The sequence below is a fragment of the Scyliorhinus canicula genome, chromosome 24 (genome assembly GCF_902713615.1).
Source record: "Scyliorhinus canicula chromosome 24, sScyCan1.1, whole genome shotgun sequence".
Taxonomy (NCBI): domain Eukaryota; kingdom Metazoa; phylum Chordata; class Chondrichthyes; order Carcharhiniformes; family Scyliorhinidae; genus Scyliorhinus; species Scyliorhinus canicula.
The window spans coordinates 20615468-20636353 of record NC_052169.1 but is presented as its reverse complement, the minus strand read 5'-3'; the positions used below and the strand labels follow the sequence as shown (position 1 = coordinate 20636353).

Sequence of the window (20886 nt, the reverse complement as noted above, 5' to 3'; positions counted from 1 at the left end):
ACATTAAACTGACCTTTATCCAGCACCTCAATGGTTGCTATTAAAACGGCATTTAATGTGGCGGTTGCTCAGCGAGGGAGAACTGGAAACCACGGAAATAATGCAGCAGGCGTACCAGCATTGATAAGAAAATTAAGAGATTAGCCGTTTGGGTTTACAGTCTTGGTCAGCACCGCAGTGCAGAAATGTTAGCCCATCCTTTTAGATATTGGCAGACTTGCCGCGTCCTTTCAGCATTTTCTATACTTATAGCATCTTTACAAGGACCTTTTGGCACGTGACGCCTCGGACAGGTACAGTATAGGCATCCGCACACGACGCATTACAGACACTTAAAGAAACAATTTCACTTCGACTTAAAAATGGGCCGCGTGAGGAAAGGTGAAGATGTGGTTTTCCTGTACCTTTTATAAAGTAAATGAGTAAGTGATGTCATGCGGCCCATTGAATCAAACACGACTTTGAGAATTCCATTCTCCATCAGAACAGAGCCATTTCCCTGCAACGTGAACAAATGCTGCCTGAGAACTTAAACACAAACGTAGCCAACAGGGAGGAAGGACGAGGGAAAAGAGGAGCATGAAAACATGGGAGGGCGACAGCACAAAGGGAGGGAGGAAGGAAAAGGGAAAAAAGGAGTACGGAAGTTTGAAAGCGCACAAGGAATCAGCACGAGAGGAGAATAAAAGAGGGAGAAACAGTAGAAGACTAAGAGAGGAAATCGAGAAAGGAAAGGCAGACTTGCATTTATATAGCACCTCTCAAGACTCAGAGTGTCACAATCGCTTTACAGTCGATAAAGCACTTTTGATTGTCACTGTTGATTGTGTAGGAAACACAGCAACCTATTTAGAGTTTACGTGGATTTTAGCAAAACCTTTGACAAGGTTCCAAATCGGAGACTTACAAAGAAGGTAAAAACACATGGGATCCTGGGTAATGTGGCAAGTTGGATACAAAATTAGCCTAGGGACAGGAGGCAGAGGGTGGCGGTAGAAGGCGGTTTGTGTGACTGGAGGCCTGTGTCCAGTGGGGTAACCACAGGGTTCAGTGCTAGATACAGACATCAGTGCTAGATACAGACATCAGTGCTAGATACAGGAATCAGTGCTAGATACAGACATCAGTGCTAGATACAGACATCAGAGCTGGATACAGGGATCAGTGCTAGATACAGGGATCAGTGCTAGATACAGGGATCAGTGCTAGATACAGGGATCAGTGCTAGATACAGGGATCAGTACTGGATACAGGGATCAGTGCTAGATACAGGGATCAGTGCTAGATACAGGGATCAGTGCTAGATACAGGAATCGGTGCTACATACAGGAATCGGTGCTAGATACAGGAATCAGAGCTAGATACAGGAATCAGTGCTAGATACAGGAATCAGTGCTAGATACAGGAATCGGTGCTAGATACAGGAATCGGTGCTAGATACAGGAATCGGTGCTAGATAAAGGAATCGGTGCTAGATTGGGGCAGCACGGTAGCGTGGTGGTTAGCATAAATGCTTCACAGCTCCAGGGTCCCAGGTTCGATTCCCGGCTGGGTCACTGTCTGTGCGGAGTCTGCACGTCCTCCCCGTGTGTGCGTGGGTTTCCTCCGGGTGCTCCGGTTTCCTCCCACAGTCCAAAGATGTGCGGGTTAGGTGGATTGGCCATGATAAATTGCCCGTAGTGTCCTAAAAAGTAAGGTTAAGGGGGGGTTGTTGGGTTACGGGTATAGGGTGAATACGTGGGTTTGAGTAGGGTGATCATTGCTCGGCACAACATCGAGGGCCGAAGGGCCTGTTCTGTGCTGTACTGTTCTATGTTCTATACAGGGGTCAGTGCTAGATACTGGAATCAGTACTAGATACAGGAATCAGTGCTAGATATAGGGATCAGTGCTAGATACAGGAATCAGTGCTAGATACTGGGATCAGTGCTAGATACTGGAATCAGTGCTAGATACTGGAATCAGTGCTAGATACAGGAATCAGTGCTAGATACAGGGATCAGTGCTAGATACAGGGATCACTGCTAGATACAGGAATCAGTACTACATAAAGGGATCAGTGCTAGATACAGGAATCAGTGCTAGATACAGGAATCAGTGCTAAATACAGGAATCAGTGCTAGATACAAGAATCAGTGCTAGATACAAGAATCAGTGCTAGATACAGGGATCGGTGCTCGATACAGGAATCGGTGCTCGATACAGGAATCGGTGCTTGATACAGGAATCGGTGCTTGATACAGGAATCGGTGCTAGATATAGGAATCAGTACTCGATATAGGAATCAGTACTAGATACAGGAATCAGTACTAGATACAGGAATCAGTACTAGATACAGGAATCAGAACTAGATACAGGAATCAGTGCTAGATCTCTTACTGTTTACGATATATTTAAATGATATAAAATAAAATGTGTGTGCGTGTGTGGCCGGCTGGTGAAGAAGAAGGTCTTAGAACATAGAACATTACAGCGCAGTACAGGCCCTTCGGCCCTCGATGTTGCGCCGACCTGTGAAACCCCTCTAAAGCCCATCTACACTATTCCCTTTTCGTCCATATGTCTATCCAATTACCATTTGAATGCCCTTAGTGTTTGCGAGTCCACTACTGTTGCAGACAGGGCATTCCACGCCCTTACTACTCTCTGAGTAAAGAACCTCCCTCTGACATCTGTCCTATATCTATCTCTCCTCAATTTAAAGCTATGTCCCCCTCGTGCTAGACATCACCATCCGAGGAAAAAGGCTCTCACTGTCCACCCTATCTAACCCTCTGATCATCTTGTATGCCAGAATTAAGTCACCTCTTAACATTCTTCTCTCTAATGAAAACAGCCTTAAGTCCCTCAGCCTATCCTCATATGATCTTCCCTCTATACCAGGCAACATCCTGGTAAATCTCCTCTGCACCCTTTCCAATGCTTCCACATCCTTCCTATAATGCGGCGACCAGAACTGCACGCAATACTCCAAATGCGGCCGCACCAGCGTTTTGTACAACTGCAACATGACCTCCTGGCTCCGAAACTCAATCCATCTACCAATAAAAGCTAACACACCGTACGCCTTCTTAACAACCCTCTCAACCTGGGTGGCAACTTTCAGGGATCTATGTACATGGACACCGAGATCTCTCTGCTCATCCCACTACCAAGAATCTTCCCATTAGCCCAGTATTCTGTCTTCCTGTTATTCCTTCCAAAATGAATCACCTCACACTTTTCTGCATTAAACTCCATTTGCCACCTCTCAGCCCAGCTCTGCAGCTTATCTATGTCCCCCTGTAACTTATAACATCCTTCTGCAGTGTCCACAGCTCCACCGACTTTAGTGTCATCTGCAAATTTACTCACCCATCCTTCTACGCCCTCCTCCAGGTCATTTATAAAAATGACAAACAGCAGTGGCCCCAAAACAAATCCTTGTGGTACACCACTAGTAACTGGACTCCAGTCTGAACATTTCCCATCAACCACCACCCTTTGTCTTCTTCCAGCTAGCCAATTTCTGATCCAAACTGCTAAATCACCCTGAATCCCATGCCTCCGTATTTTCTGCAATAGCCTACTGTGGGGAACCTTATCAAACGCTTTACTGAAATCCATATACACCACATCAACTGCTTTACCCTCATCCACCTGTTTGGTCACCTTCTCAAAGAACTCAATAAGGTTTGTGAGGCATGACCTACCCTTCGCAAAACGATGTTGACTATCTCTAATCAAATTATTCCTTCCCAGATGATTATACATCCTATCTCTTATAAACCTTTACAAGACTTTGCCCACAACAGAAGTAAGGCTCACTGGTCTGTAGTTACCGGGGTTGTCTCTACTCCCCTCCTTGAACAAGGGGACAACATTTGCTATCCTCCAGTCTTCTGGCACTATTCCTGTAGACAAAGATGACTTGCGTTACAGGAGGCTCTCGATGGATTGGGCAGATGGGCAGACCAGCGGCAGATGGAATTTAACCCAGAAATGTGTGAGGTGGTGCACTTTGGAAGGAGTAACATGACAAGGGAGTATTTAATGAACGGCAGGACACTAGAAAGCTCAGAGGGATCTTGGGGTATTTGTCCATCAATCCCTGAAGGCGGCAGAACCAGTAAATAAGGTGGTTAAGAAGGTGTATGGCAAGCTAAGGCCCAAAACCAAATTGAAAATAAATGCCTATAAACATGTGCCTCGGCCATATTGGGGAATGTAAAATATGTATGCCGGTTAAAGGGGGCGGCCACAGTTGTTATTATGAAGATGCTTACGTGTAAATATACATGTTAATTTTTGCGTGTTTTTTTTTCTAATAATTTGTAATTTGTTGGATATAAAATATGAAAACTCAATAAAAAACATTTCCAAAAAAAAAAGGTGTATGGGACACTGCCTTTATCAGTTGTGGCATAGATTATAAGAGCAGGGAGGTTATGTTGGAGCTGTACAAGACTTTGGTTAGGCCACAGTTGGAGTACTGTGTGCAGTTCTGGTCACTGCACCATAGGTCTGATTGTACTGGAGGGGGTGCAGAGGATATTCACCAGCGTGATGCCTGGGGTGGAGCATTTTAGCTTTGCAGAGAGGCTGGATAAACTCGAGTTGTTTCTTTGGAGCAGGGAACGCTGAGAAGGGGCCTGATTGAGGTGTATAAGATTATGAGGGGCATGGACAGGGTGGGTAGAGTTCCTCTTAGTTGAAAAGTCATTAACAATTTTCATTTTAAGATGAAAGACAGGAGGTTGAGAGGGGATTTGAGGAAAAGGTTTTTCACCCATCGAGTGGCGAGAATCTGGGATGCGCGGCCTGCGAAGGGTAGTTGAGGCCAAAAACCTCACAATCTTTAAAAAGTACCTGGATGGACACCTGAAATGTCAGAACATTCAAGGCTACATGCCAAGTGCTGGGAAGTGGGATCAGTGAAGGTTTAGAGTAGTTTTTTTTATCGGTGAAGGCTTGAGGGTCGAAGGGACTCTTCTGTGCAATATTTTCTATTATTTGTGCCATGATGTGGTGATGCCGGCGTTGGACTGGGGTGGGCACAGTAAGAAGTCTTACAACACCAGGTTAAAGTGACAATCGCTAGTTTTCATAGCGTAGCTCCTTTGACAGGCCACCTGAGGAAGGAGCTGTCCTTCAAAAACTATTGATTCCAAACTAACCTGTTGGACTTTAACCCGGTGTTCATAGAATCATAGAATTTACAGTGCAGAAGGAGGCCATTCGGCCCATCGAGTCTGCACCACCCCTTACAAAGAGGACCCTACTCAAGCCCACGTCTCTACTCTCTCCCCGTAACCCCCACTTAACCTTTTTGGACACTAAGGGCAATTGATCATAGCCAATCCACCTAACCTGCACATCTTTGGACTGTGGGAGGAAACCGGAGCACCCGGAGGAAACCCACGCACACACGGGGCGAGCGTGCAGACTGTGCACAGACAGTGACCCAAGCCGGGAATCGAACCTGGGACCCTGGAGCTGTGAAGTTGTCAGCCCACTGCGAGTATTCCCCTGTTCTTCTTCAAAATAGTGCATCCGCCCGAGAGAGCAGACCAGGTCTCGGTGTCAGCGTGGATTCTGTGCTCAAGTGTTTAGAATGGTTCTTGAACCCACGTTGCCCTGGCTCAGTGGTGAGTGTACTGCTGATGGATGATGGCACACAGCATAACAGAGTGCGTAGAGGAAAGGGAGTACGTGTGAGAGAGGATATATGGATTTATTGACAGATGAAAATAGTGTATCTTACCTCTTTACGTTATAATTACCTGAGAAGAGACAATGACCGGATGAGGTGGGACCAGGGGACTGGTCACTGTCGCAAAGCCCACACTGGGAACCTTTACAAGAGCTGCAGAGGACACAGAATTCAAACCTTAGCAAATGCAATACCATAAGCCTTATCTTAGCTCTCTTTATTGGCCCAGATGTTAATATTTTGGGGCACAGGATCCATTGTAATAAGCTGGTTCCACACTCAGACGTGAACATACAACAGCTATTCTAACTGATCGATAATGACACTTTCTCGTTCACCGACATTCTGCTCTTGCCTGCATCAACGATAGAGCTTGTCCATTTGGACGACTTCAGATGAACTTTCTGAGTCCTTTCTGTGACTGAGGAGCTTGAAAAGACCGTATTGCTGGAATAGCTGCAGGAACTGAAAGAGGAGGAATGAAATGCTGAGTCTTCGTTGCAATTCCCCTACCAGAATATTCTTAACCCCGCTCACTCTGTCGGGGAACGCAGCCGGCAGTAGGCCAGGCACACCCCCAGCATAAAGCGGCGGCAACAGCGCCACTCCAGACATTAGTGTCAATGTCAATGACCCCACCCCACCCCATTTCAGGTCAATGACCTTGTCTCAGAACTACAACGAATCCCACCTCTCTTTTACAGCCCAACTTAGCCTTAATCCAGTTGGAATCTAGAGGAATCGGATTCAGGAAAACATGCCAGTTGAGGAAGGATAGGTTAAGTTGGGATGAGAGAGGAGAAACCAGGGTTGTCAGAAGCAAGATACAGGATGACTAATCCAGCTAATTTAAGAACTGCAGATTGCCTTGGTTGAGGCTGAAAGGTGACATTAATTCAACTTGGGCATGAGGCGCGGCACGGTGGCGTAGTGGTTAGCACTGCTGCCTCAGCGCTGAGGACCCAGGTTCAATTCGGGGTCCCGGGTCACTGTCCGTGTGGAGTTTGCACTTTCTCCCTGTGTCTGCGTGGGTCTCACCCCCGCAAAGCCAAAAGGATGTGCCAGCCACGCTAAATTGCTCCTGAATTGGTAAAAAAAAGAATTGGGTACTATAAATAAATAAATTTGTGGGCAGCACGGTAGCATGGTGGTTAGCATCAATGCTTCACAGCTCCAGGGTCCCAGGTTCGATTCCCGGCTGGGTCACTGTCTGTGCGGAGTCTGCACGTCCTCCCCGTGTGTGCGTGGGTTTCCTCCGGGTGCTCCGGTTTCCTCCCACAGACCAAAGATGTGCGGGTTAGGTGGATTGGCTATGCTAATTTGCCCTTAGTGTCCTAAAAAATAAGGTTAATGTGGGGGGGGGGGGGGTTGTTGGTTTACTGGTAAAGGGTGGATACGTTGACTTGAACATAGAACAGTACAGCACAGAACAGGCCCTTCGGCCCTCGATGTTGTGCCGAGCAATGATCACCCTACTCAAACCCACGTATCCACCCTATACCCGTAACCCAACAACCCCCCCTTAACCTTACTTTTTAGGACACTACGGGCAATTTAGTATGGCCAATCCACCTAACCCGCACATCTTTGGACTGTGGGAGGAAACCGGAGCACCCGGAGGAAACCCACGCACACACGGGGAGGACGTGCAGACTCCACACAGACAGTGACCCAACCGGGAATCGAACCTGGGACCCTGGAGCTGTGAAGCATTTATGCTAACCACCATGCTACCATGCTACCTACTTGAGTAGGGTGAACATTGCTCGGCACAACATCGAGGGCCGAAAGGCCTGTTCTGTTCTATTCTATCTATCTAAATAAATAAATCTTTTTGTTTCAGGTGAATCGGATGGGGGCCAAAGAAAACGATGTTCAGTTTGCTCTAGTTAAGGAGCAGGGGATTTAGAACTGATCTGAGTGGTGTAAAACAGGCCTTGCCACCCTTGGTAGTGAAATACAAGGCAGCGGTCACCCACACCCTCGATTGCTATTCAGTGACTTTCCCTGCCAGGAAATGTGTGCCAAGGTGGTGCTTGTGATAATCCCCAAGGTCAAATAGCTGGTTAACAATCGCTGTCTAGCATTACCAGTTGGGCACGATTCCAAAGACCAGCCAATAGCTGTTGTGCTGCACCCATTTTCGAAGAGGAAAAACAGTGTTCTTAAAATACAGTAAGGGCAACTCTACACGCGTTGACAGCATCGTAACAGCAAAGAGAACCCCTGTAGTGATGCAACAGGTACGTCTCTCACACACAGACCTTCACCTGTGTGACTCCCCCATCCAGAATATTCTTAACCTTGCTCACTCTATCGGGGGAAGAAGCCAGACATGGGCCAGGCCTCCCCGAGACGTAGATTCAAGAGCAGCAGTAACAGTGGCGAGGGAGAAGCTAACATGGGAACTGAAAATGCAGGAAGAAAATAAACTACATTTAAAAATAGAAAAAGAAAATCATATTTCTGCACGTCCTCCCTGTGTGTGCGTGGGTTTCCTCCGGGTGCTCCGGTTTCCTCCCACAGTCCAAAGATGTGCGGGTTAGGTGGATTGGCCATGCTAAATTGCCCGTAGTGTCCTAAAAAAAAAAGTAAGGTTGGGTTACGGGTATAGGGTGGATACGTGGGCTTGAGTAGGGTGATCATTGCTCGGCACAACATCGAGGGCCGATGGGCCTGTTCTGTGCTGTATTGTTCTAAATTTCTTTTTCTTTTTTTTTAATTTAGATTACCCAATTATTTTTTCCAATTAAGGGGCAATTTAGCGTGGCCAATCCACCTACTCTGCACATTTTTTTGGATTGTGGGGGCGAAACCCACGCAGACACGGGGAGAATGTGCAAACTCCACACAGACAGTGACCCAGAGCCGGGATTCGAACCTGGGACCTCAGCGCCGTGAGGCAGCTGTGCTAACCACTAGGCCACCGTGCTGCCCCTGTTCTAAATTTCTGAGAATGATATTGCAAAAACCAGTTTCTTCCTGACCGCAAATATCTTTTTGCAAATTAAACTTTGCTGTGAATAAATACTGATCACAACAGAGCTCCCCACAGGGGGCATCGATGTTCTGCTGATGTATGACATCTCCTCCTGGAGGGCCGCTGCTGCCCACTTCCCTCTGGAACACAGGGTTTCAGTCCCAGCTGGGATTTGCTCGAGGGGGCAATTATGTTATTGCAGCTTCCCAGCCGCCGAGTTAAATTCTATTACCGAGGACCTCGTCTCCCTCCAGTCGAGGCATCGAGATAACTTCGGTCCGCTCCCACGACAGGGTGTTCAGCACATTGATGTTCTTCCCAGTCTCCTGCACAGATCCGCCCAGGAGACACTGGATGGCCTCTTTCAGAAGTTCGTTCCCACCGCTCTGGATTTCTGAAATTTACAAAGGCAAAGTAGGAAAATCAAAACGGTGCATGGCTCGATGCCGGGAAAGGTTACGCTTACTGAATGTAAGTCAAGCTCCATAAACCAAAAAAGATCATCTGGTTTTCCATTGGAGAGGGGGAAGAATATCAGGGAATAATCCCTCTGGTCTCTGAAGATTCGGAGCTGATGCTCTGATTTCTGCATCCAAACCTCTGCTTAAAACCATCAAGAACGAAACCTTCAATTTGGCGAGAACTTTAAAATATTTCAATTTAATTAAAGTAACGATCAATCACGAGGGGTCAAAAATGACAAACAATTCATTATTAATATTTTTTTAAAATTTAGTGTATCCAATTATTTTTTCCAATTAAGGGGCAATTTAGTGTGGCCAATCCACCTACTCTGCACATTTTTGGGTTATGGGGGCAAAACCCACGCAGACACGGGGAGAATGTGCAAACTCCACACGGACAGTGACCCAGAGCCGGGATTGAACCTGGGACCGTGAGGCAGCTGTGCTAACCACTAGGCCACTGTGCTGCCCTATGACGAACAATTTAAACTATCCCAATATCTCTCCTCTTTGAGATGCTTTGCCTGACTCTGCTCCTGTGAAGCATTTTGGGACGTGAATCATAAAGCTACTGGGTAAATGTGAATTTTTGTTGTCGCAGATTCTGAATGTGCATTGACAACACCCCTTCCTCGCTCAGCCTCTGTGTTGCATTGGCAGATTCCTTGTCTGATATCTCTAATTTCCCCAGTTTAGGTATTGGGAAGATCAAAGCCATCGCCTTCAGGCCTCGCCACATTTCTCAGGCCCTTGATGCCACCCCTGACTCGGCCACAGTTCCGGGTTGAACCAGGCCGTTCTCCTTTTCTTAAATTATTCATCCACTGGGTGTTGGCGCCCATGGCATAGTGCCCATTCCCAGAGAAGGTGGCAGCGAGTCACTTCATCGAAACTGCTGCAGCTGGTGCGGGTACAACGACCGTGCTGTTAGAGAAGGAGCTCCAGGATTTGGACCCAATGATAATGAAGTGCAAAGTCAGGATGGTGTGTGGCTGGAGGGGAACTCGGGAGGTGGTGGTGTTTCCACGCACTTGCTAACCTTGTGGCCAGTATAGGTTGCGGGTTTGGAAGGTGCTTATTTGAGCCCATTTCTTCAGCCATCCTAATCAAGAAGGTATAAAAATTAAGCATTTCCACTTTTAAAAACAGAAGCACAATGCATGGCAGCACGAGGGATTAGCACTGTGGCTTCACAGCGCCAGGGTCCCAGGTTCGATTCCCTGCTGGGTCACTGCCTGTGTGGAGTCTGCACGTTCTCCCCGTGTGTGCGTGGGTTTCCTCCGGGTGCTCCGGTTTCCTCCCACAGTCCAAAGACGTGCAGGTTAGGTGGATTGGCCATGATAAATTGCTCTTAGTGACCAAAAAGGGGTTATTGGATTACGGGGATAGGGTGGAAGTGAGGGCTTAAGTGGGTCGGTGCAGACTCGATGGGCAGAATGGCCTCCTTCTGCACTGTATGTTCTATGTTCGAATCCAAACTCTGTTAGATAAAGGGCAGTAACTAACTTGAGAAAGAACAAAGAACAATACAGCACAAGAACAGGCTCTTCGGCCCTCCAAGCCTGTACTGGTCATGATACGACCCCTGGCCAAAACCCTCAGCACTTCCTTAATCACAGATCACAGTAGGAGGCCATTCGGCCCATCAAGTCTGCACCGGCTCTTGGAAAGAGCACCCCACTTAAGCCCAAACCTCCAGCCTATCCCCATAAACTAGTAACTCCACTTAACCGAAGGGCAATTTAGCATGGCCAATCCACCTCACCTGCACATTTTTGGACTGTGGGAGGAAACCGGAGCTAATTTACGCAGACACGGGGAGAGCGTGCAGGCTCCGTACAGGCTGTGACCCACGCCGGGAATCGTATGCGCCGTATCCCTCTCTAACCATCCCATCCATGTATTTGTCGAGATGCCTTTTGAACGCCATTAATGTATCTGCTTCCACAACCTCCCCTGGCAACGTGTTCCAGGCACTCATAGAACATAGAACAGTACAGCACAGAACAGGCCCTTCGGCCCTCAATGTTGTGCCGAACCATGATCACCCTACTCAAACCCACGTATCCACCCTATACCCGTAACCCAACAACCCCCCCCTTAACCTTACTTTTATTAGGACACTACGGGCAATTTAGCATGGCCAATCCACCTAACCCGCACATCTTTGGACTGTGGGAGGAAACCGGAGCACCCGGAGGAAACCCACGCACACAGGGGGAGGACGTGCAGACTCCACACAGACAGTGACCCAGCCGGGAATCGAACCTGGGACCCTGGAGCTGTGAAGCATTTATGCTAACCACCATGCTACCCTGCTGCACCATGCTATCCTGCTGCACCCTCTGTGTCAAAAACCTGCCTCGCAAGTCTCCTCTAAACTCTGACCCATGGACCTTAAACCTATGGCTGCCTCCTCCACCTTGGGAAAGGGTGACTGCCCATCCACTGTATCCATGCCCCTCATAATCTTGTAGACCTGTAGCAGACCACCCCTCAATCGCCGTTGTTCTAATGAAAACAGTAAAGAGATGCGTACGTGGGTACAATTTAAAGCAGTTACATTTTCTTTCAAATGTAATTCGCATTTCATTTATCCTCTACAACTAGGAAGCACTTCGCAGTAACAGACCACTGAATAGGTTCCTGACAGCCCTCAGGTCAACTTAGACTATTGCAACTTTTACCCTTCCAAGCAGAGATGTGGAAATAGTAAAGTTTTCAGCTCGGATGCAGGCGGATGGCATTTGCTCCTGGTGCCATTCTGAGGGTTTAACAGGACGCTCTCACTGGGCGAATACCTGCAGGTACACCCTGTAACATTTTAAATTTCAGCAAAGGGACTTGCGCTCACTTTCCAGTCCCTAAAAATAGTTTCACACGCTGTTCTAGGCGTCTTTTTAAAGCAAGACCTCCGAGTAAACAAATAGAAAAGGTTTATCACTTATTGTAAGAAAGCCGAATCAAATGGTTTTGGTCGGACCAAAATCTCTCTGTGTTTGAATATTGCTGAAAAGATAGACACGTGGCTGAATCGTTTCACCTTCAAACACAATTAATACTACAGGAGAAAAGAAGGCTAATTAATTAGCAAAACAACTCCGATTGGCTGAGGCATTAACAAGAGGAACGCAACAGGAACTATAGCTCTCTGACGTTCACAAAAAAGGTGCAAGGCTTGAACCTGTTGCTTTTATTTGCAGAGTACATATCCCTGAGTATGAATGTACGTTGCTTTTAGCAAGCATGAATGAGCCACATCATGAGCTTGATAGAACATCCACTGTTAGATACTTGAACATTCCTTTTTTTTTATTTTTAAAAAATTTAAAGTGCCCAATCTTTTTTTCCCAATTAAGGGGCAATTTAGCATGGCCAGTTTAGTTACTCTGCACATCTTTGGGTTGTGGGGGTGAGACCCACGCAGACACGGGGACAATGTGCAAACTCCACACGGACAGTGACCTGGGGCTGGGATCGAACCCGGGTCCTCGGCGCCGTGAGGCGTTGCCGTGCTGCTCTTCTTGCTAAACAACCTTGAGTGTGTGAATAGCTAGTGTAAAATATATGATTTATGGGTCATTTATACTTGCTAGAAGCAACGTAAGTTCATACATAGGGACCTGTCCTCTGCAAACAAAAGGAAGACGATCAAGACTGGTACCTTTGCTGAATTACCCGGGAGTTTGGGCAGCCTATAGTTCCCCATTGCTTTGTCCATGGTAAATCACCGTGGTGACTCAGAGTCAACATACTGACCAATCAGCACCATGATACTGTGATATCGTGATTATTTGAAATTTGGCATTCTTCTGTTTGTCCTGATGTATGCAAGATGAAAAGCTTTGGCAACAAGTCCCTCTTTTCTGCAATATTCCCTCTGTGATAAAATCTCACAATACTCAGGTTTAAAGCATCAATGAATTACAAAATAGAGATTAGAGGCAGTGCCAGATCACCATTTTCTTTTTTTAAAAAATACATTTAGCGTATCCAATTCATTTTTTCCAATTAAGGGGCAATTTAGCATGGCCAATCCACCTACTCTGCACATCTTTGGGTTGTGGGGGCGAAACCCACGCAAACACGGGGAGAATGCGCAAACTCCACACGGACAGTGACCCAGAGTCGGGATCGAACCTGGGACCGCAGCGCCGTGAGGCAGCAGTGCTAACCACTGCACCACCATGCTGCCCCCCCAGATCACCATTTTCAATGTAACACATAAGTTATTCCAACAACAAATCCGACAATAAAGTCCTCCTCAAACGATACCTGTCTAATTGCCTATATTGTACGGGCGCTACAGCCTCAACACCTAGGAACAGCAGCAATTGAAAGTGATAAAATTACACACATATATATTTACCAAAGTGTAATGGTATATTGTAATTATGATAATTCAGAAGAATAAAAATTGTAATTATCTACAATAAAGCTATGTGAGGAATCGCACAAAATAAATAATATATATTGCTCTAACTACCGGAAATACATAATTGCAGATTGGACAATATGCAATGAGAACAGATGTCTTACCTTCATAGAACTTTACTGCATCTTCCACAACAGACTGAATACATGAGCCAGGAAGCACATCATGAAATTGATTGAGAAGCAAGAGTCTGTGAAATGTGACAATTACAGACAATTACACAGAATTTGGCTAAACTGCTCGACAAGAGATTCCTCCCGTCCCTCTCCACCTAACCTATTCAGCAGAAACTTTCTAATTCATTCTCTGGTGTTTATCTTAAATGTACCTATACTATTCATCCCAATCGCTAATGGTGGCAAGATCACCATTCTCATTCCCCACACTCTGGGTAAGGAAACTTCTCGTAAATTCCCTATTGGATTTATTAGTGACTATATTTACGACTCTCAGTTGAGGTTCTTCCTGACAAGTGGAAACATCTTCCCTCTGTCAACCCTGCCAAATCCTTTAATTATCTCTCATCAGATCACCCTCAGCTTTCTCCAGAGGAGGAAAGTAACCCAACCTGTTCAATCTTTCCTGAATGAAATACCTTCCCATCCTTGTCAGGGCTTCAACCTTCAACCCTCCAGTCAGATTTAATATACAGACACCAGCTCAGCGCAGCGTTGCCGGGTCTCACTGCTTACAGAGCTTTTCGTCAAACGCTCACAACTCGTGGGAAAATTAAACACACAAGAACGGCAGCGTCACGTTTCCAGCATGGATCCCAAACGTCAATCAGAACTTTAGGCAATTTGAACTGCAGACAGAGCAAGTCCTGGCACGCCGTGAATAGCTACGCCTGGTGTTAATTGTGACAAAACCGTCTCCAATTTAGTCTGCCCATTCAATACGGCTGTGGGGGACAACTGATTTACTCCCAGGCTCATTGACTTCTACATTGAAACCAGAGTGTGGAGGCCTCCTTCATCTGATTTTCTGCAACGTTCCCAGTGTCTAGAAACTATCAGCCATTCCTCCAACACTTGAAAGGTCCATTTTACCAGTGTGACCGGCCATTGTCTTGCACAAAACAATGGCCCAGCCATCAGAGGGTGTAAAGAGGAGGGTAGGCACTTCACCACACTGGGGGGGGGGGGGGGGGGGGGGGGGGGGGGGGGGGGGGGAGAGAAGAAGGAACCAACCACATTCTCAGAATGCCTCCCCATTTAGTTCCACAGCAAGCATGAAAGGGCTGAAAAGGCTCCGCACCTGAGCTTCTTGAGGTGGATCTGTTAAGTGGCACGGGGAGATGTAAAAACAGAACGAAATTAACAACTCAGCAAGTCCAATTTGATGAAACATCCTCTACCTCCACAGATTCTGCAGCTGGGAACTCGGGTATTCGAAGCTTTCTTTCTGGACTGACGCCAAGCTGCTCACTACTTCAATACTGCGAAGGATACACTCACACTTACGGTTGCCTTTCTTAATCTGCAAAGACACAAATAGACTTAGATTTGTGAGGTAGAGCTCCTGAGGGTGCAAGCTGCTCAAGCAGAAGGTTTAATAAATCAATTATAGTTTGTTGTTTCTACCATTCCCATACCTAGTATTGATTAAGGGGAAACTAGATAAGTAAATGAGGGAGAAAGGAATTGAGGGTTAGAGTCAGGGGCACATCAACAAGGTGCGTGTGGACCGTGAACACTGACGAGAAGCAGATCGCCTATTCATGTGCAGGATATTTGAAGTAATTCTGTCCCCGATTGTGTCTTTTCACAACTGAGGGAGCTCTTCCCTTTGCTCAGACTTATGGTCATGCATTGCCTCAAGGTGGTGGGTCCTAAATTAGTCAAAAAGCCTCACCGTGGAAACACAGGAAATATGGAGTAGGAGTCGGCCTTGGGGCCTCTCTGCCTGCTCCACCACAGCCTCCCTGGGGTGTAGTAGCATTGTCACTAGACGAGTGATCCAGAGGCCCAGGGTAATGCTGGGGTCCTGGGTTCAAATCCCACCAGGGCAGATGGTGAAATTTGAATTCAATCTGGAATTAAAAGTCTAATGATGACCCATTGCTGATTGTTGTAAAAACCCATCTGGTTCCTTAAGGGAAGGAAATCTGCCGTCCTTACCTGGTCTGGCCTACATGTGAGTCTAGACCCACACCCATAACTGCTGCCTCTGAAATGACTTAGCAAGCCACTCAGTTCAAGGGCAATTAGGGATGGGCAAAAATGCTGGTCCAGCCGGCGACGCCTACATCCCAAGAACAAATAAAAATAAATCTCTTGCTGCATTCTGAAGGGCTCGCTCGCTGAAGCACCAGTCACGAGTAGGAATGATAATTCCTTTGACAGCTGAGGGCCGTACCATTTCACCACAGTAAGATTTGGTTTGATATTACAATGCAAGGTTAAATATAGAATCATCCTGCTAGCTACATTCAATAAATTTATTAAAAATTTAAACAGTTCGTACCAAAATGTTTCACGGGGCAGATACACAGCTTTGGCCATTAGAGATGCTCTGGGTGGAATTTGTCCAGAATGCTGTGATTTTGGTTATCTGAAGTTACGCCCAAGTTTCCACTTTAGCTCAAGCCGGAAAGTCAAAATGCCCATGAATCAATGCGATCAAACATTATTATTGATCATAATCAATTATTGACAAGAACACAGGAACACAGCCAGCAGGCCCTCAAGGTGACAAGTAACCACCAAAACTAAAGGAATAGGCCCAACAGTGGTTTTAATTGGTTGCTGGTCACAGGGCTTCTGTAACAAGGAAGAATTAATTTATTGATCTTGCATCAATTTAAAATAATTGCGGCACCAATTGGGCCGCACGGTAGCATAGTGGTTAGCACAGTTGCTTCACAGCTCCAGGGTCCCAGGTTTGATTCCCGGCTTGGGTCACTGTCTGTGCGGAGTCTGCACATTCTCCCCGCGTGTGCGTGGGTTTCCTCCGGGTGCCCCGGTTTCCTCCCACAGTCCAAAGATGTGGGGTTAGGTGGATTGGCCAGGATCAATTGTCCCTTAGTGTCCAGAAAGGTTTGGCGGGGTTATGGGGATAGGGTGGAGGCGTGGGCTTAAGTTGTTTGCTCTTTCCAAGGGCCGGTGTAGGCTCGATGGGCCGAATGGTCTCCTTCTGCGCTGTAAATTCTATGATTCACCAGTATGGGAGACACCAGACTGAGGTTTCAATTGAACAGTCACCGTGGCTCATTTAAAAGAAAATTGTTGCCAACATCGCCGGCTGGGCCAGCGATGCTCGTCCATCCCTAATTGCTCTTGACTGGTTGCTCAGCCATTTCGGAGGGCATTTAACAATCAACCATATTGCTGTGGATCTGGAGTCACATGTAGGCCAGACCGAGTAAGGACGGCAGATTTCCGACATGAGTGAACCGGATGGTAATTTCATGGCACCATTACTGAGGCCGTCTTTCAATTCCAGCGGCCCTGGTGGGATTTGAATGTCGGCACCCCCCCCCCCCACCCCATGGCCTTTAGATTACCAGTCCAGTGACGTTACCACCATGACACCCTCTCCTCCTCTCAAAAATGAAATAATGTGGTTATGGTGCCCACTTGCCGGAGACTCTGGACGCAATATATAACATTTCCAAATGGACTGAAACGGTGAAAGCCTGCTATCCTGCCCTAGGGGCCATGGCCAGTTCTGTCGGTGGGGCAATGGAGCATTGAACCAGTGCAAACATTTCAGAAACTCCGACATGCTTAAAAAGCCACAATCTTTTGCGCTATTCCATTGCGCACAGATCCCGCTGTTATCTGGGCACAGAAGGTGGAAACCCAGTGCTCATCGAGTTCACCAGACAGTACATTTAAATCACCAGCACATTTCTGTCTGTATTGCTGAGGGTGAATCAGAGGTTACACTGCTGCAACAGAAAGGATTGGGGGTGTTCGGGTATTGTAATGATCAACAGGTGCACATACAAACTTCTTTCCAAATTCTTTCAGTATCTAAGTGATCACAGTCAGTGACACCAAGTGCTATTTGATTAGTGCCCAGAAAATATAGTTTTCGTTACCCACTGAAAATAGATGGATATATAATTTTATAATTAAGTGTATAGTTACATAGAACAGCAGCAGACACATGGGATCACCATCACCTGGAAGTTCCCCGCCAAGTCACTCACCATCCTGACTTGGAAATATATTACTGTCCCTTCACTGTCGCTGGGTCAAGATCCTGGAACTCCCTCCCTAACAGCACTGTGGGTGTACCTACACCACATGGACTGCAGCGGTTCTTGAAAGCGGCTCACCACCACCTTCTCGAGAGCAATTAGGGATGTGCAATAAATGCTGACCTAGTCAGCGACCGCCCACATACCGCAAATTAATTAAAAAAATAAAGTAAGCTGTACATCTAAATTGAGGAGTTTTACTCGTGTTCAAGTGCTTCACTGTCTCCGTTTTGTCAGAATGCTCGTCAACATCCAGTCTTGGATTAACCTCAATTGTCTTTATCATCCATCTGTTTGCAATGTGATTTTTCCCAGTTAACTTTAAAGTTAGCACGGGCGGCATGGTGGCGCAGTGGTTAGCACTGCTGCTTCACGGCACCGAGGACCAGGGATCGATCCCGGCCCTGGGTCACTGCCCGTGTGGACTTTACACATTCTCCCCGTGTCTGCATGGCTCTCACCCACACAACCCAAAGATGTGCAGGGTAAGCGGATTGGTCGCGCTAAATTGCCCCTTAATCGGAAATCTGTTTTTTAAACTTTAATGTCAGCACAAAACTTAAAAGACCAAAACAATTTATACATTTCTTTCTTTACCAAGTACATCTATAACAGATCAGGGTTGTCAAAACATTCACCTTAAAAATACATGTTTAAATCAGAACTTATGTTGAAAAGTTCCCTTCGAATGTTGTAGTCCTTCCAAACTTTGTTACTGGGGTTTACATGAAGCATCATCCAAAACATTGCCGATTAAACGCAAAAGAATGCAAAAGCAAATAATTGAAATGCAGTTGATGTAACCATTTCAGACGTATTGCAAAATATTAAGAGCCACTTTGAGTTTTAAAAAGGGAAGCGAACATAGGTTTTGAAAGGATATTGGGGTGGGGGGGAAGGAAACAGGGAAATGTAAGTAAGAAGTTAACTTTAGCTTCCTCCTTTGCTGAAAATCCCATAATTCTGAAGAATCATTCTCGGTTCTTCCTCATTCACTGTATTATCGGTAATTCACCTCTTGTACTGTATTTGTTCGGTGCAGTTCCAGAGGATCAGTCAGTATTGGTGTCCGGTTATGGTCCAGTCAGGTTATGGTGTTCGGGCCGGAAAGTGGAGCTGAGTCCACAAAAGATCAGCCATGATCTAATTGAATGGCGGAGCAGGCTCGAGGGGCCAGATGGCCTACTCCTGCTCCTAGTTCTTATGTTCTTATGTTCTTATTACAGTAGGTGCAGTGCAGGTTTTCCATTACCTCAAAATAGTTGGAAAGTTTATGTTGAACTTTGTTTCATTCAATGTTCTATATTTAAACAAACTTGAACTATTCCCAAAAGCGGCTTCCATAAAGCCCTGGGGGTGGGTGAGGGTGGGGGCCAGGATGTATCTCCTCAAAAGATGGAACCCAACCCCAACACAAACACGCCACATTCTGGTTTAACCAGGGTGAGTCGGGAGGAGAGACCTACCACAAGCATCAACTGCGTGCTTTTCCAGCACTGCCTGTGGGCCAGGAAGAGATGAGTACTTTCCAGCAGTCATCGTGGTGATGTGCCTCCCTCGCGTTCATTTCCAGACCCCCCCTCCCCCAATTATCTCTCCCTGCGTCGCTGTTAGGAAGGGAGTTCCAGGAATTTGACCCAGCGACAGTACTCCTGTTCCTAGGTCGACGCTGGGTTGTCCACCTGGTTTTATTCCTTTCCCGCTTCCCTGCAGCAGTTTGGTACAACTGAGTGCTTTGCAAGACCATTTCAGTAGGGTTGTGAAGAGTCACAAAGGTCTCGCGTCACGAGAAGGCCGGATCCCCTTCCCTAAAGGATATCAGGGAACCAGATGTGTTTTTACAGCAATCCATGGTTTGATGGTCACCATCACAGAGCTCAGCTCTTAGTTTTAGATTTATGAATTAATTGAATTTAAATTCCACCAGCTGCCATAATGGGATTTGCAATCATGTCTCCAGACCATTAGCCTGGGCGGCTGGATTACTAGTCTAGTCTACACAATCCTGAGGAACTATAAAGGTTCTCACCTTTGCTTGGGACGTATAGCTGCCATTGTGTAGTTCCAAGAAGAGTTCACCAACCCAGGTGCACAGCATTGTGGTGTCAGCTTCCAGGATTGAGAAGAAGGCGTCTGGACTCGACTGTTTCACCCTGAGATAGAGAATATAGAACATAGAACAGTACAGCACAGAACAGGCCCTTCAGCCCTCGATGTTGTGCCGAGCAATGATCACCCTACTCAAACCCACGTATCCACCCTATACCCGTAACCCAACAACCTCCCCCCCCACCTTTAACCTTACTTTTTTTTTTAGGACACTACGGGCAATTTAGCATGGCCAATCCACCTAACCCGCACATCTTTGGACTGTGGGAGGAAACCGGAGCACCCGGAGGAAACCCACGCACACACGGGGAGGACGTGCAGACTCCGCACAGACAGTGACCCAGCCGGGAATCGAACCTGGGACCCTGGAGCTGTGAAGCATTTATGCTAACCACCATGCTACCGTGCTGCTCTATATCAATTTCAATATCAATTGGTAGCTAGCCCAAAATATATCTTTCATGTGTAAGTCATATATAAAAATGTCTTCAAACATCATACCTTGTTATAGATGCATTTTTTAAATACAGATGAAGGAAGGAAAGCTTTTTATCATGAATTCTGCCGACCTGAATCAACAATTTACTGCCCTTGAACTGGCCTCAGCTACAAGAAAGTGGATTGTCACGGGCACAGCGTGACTGGTTATGTTTACATAGGAAAAGCCTGGCTGGCAGCTATTGTGTTATTACAAAGTATTCAGGGCACAGAAACAAGCCATTCAGACCAACAAATCCATGCCTAGGTTTAGGCCCCACACAGCACGGTAGGCCCGGCAGCACAGTGGTTAGCACAATGGCTTCACAGCGCCAGGGTCCCAGGTTCGATTCCCGGCTTGGGTCACTGTCTGTGAGGAGTTTGCACGTTCTCCCCGTGTCTGCGTGGGTTTCCTCCGGGTGCTCCGGTTTCCTCCCACAGTCCAAAGATGCGCAGGGGTAGGTGGATTGGTCATGATAAATTGCCCCTTAGTGTCCAAAAAAATAAGGTAAGGTGGGGTTA

The 20886-nt window shown here is 46.7% G+C and overlaps 1 protein-coding gene across 1 annotated transcript in view; it reads right to left on the bottom strand.

The window, feature by feature from the left end:
• Positions 1 to 20886, bottom strand: part of man2c1 (mannosidase, alpha, class 2C, member 1) — a 101088-nt gene that overhangs the window by 24982 nt on the left and 55220 nt on the right. Inside the window, exons 13-18 of the mRNA XM_038784467.1 lie at positions 19808 to 19931; positions 14929 to 15050; positions 13676 to 13761; positions 8905 to 9066; positions 5763 to 5845; positions 405 to 499 (exon numbers count right to left, since the gene is read on the bottom strand). Of these exons, the coding sequence (XP_038640395.1) occupies positions 405 to 499; positions 5763 to 5845; positions 8905 to 9066; positions 13676 to 13761; positions 14929 to 15050; positions 19808 to 19931 (672 nt within the window). The remainder of the gene's footprint in view (positions 1 to 404; positions 500 to 5762; positions 5846 to 8904; positions 9067 to 13675; positions 13762 to 14928; positions 15051 to 19807; positions 19932 to 20886) is intronic.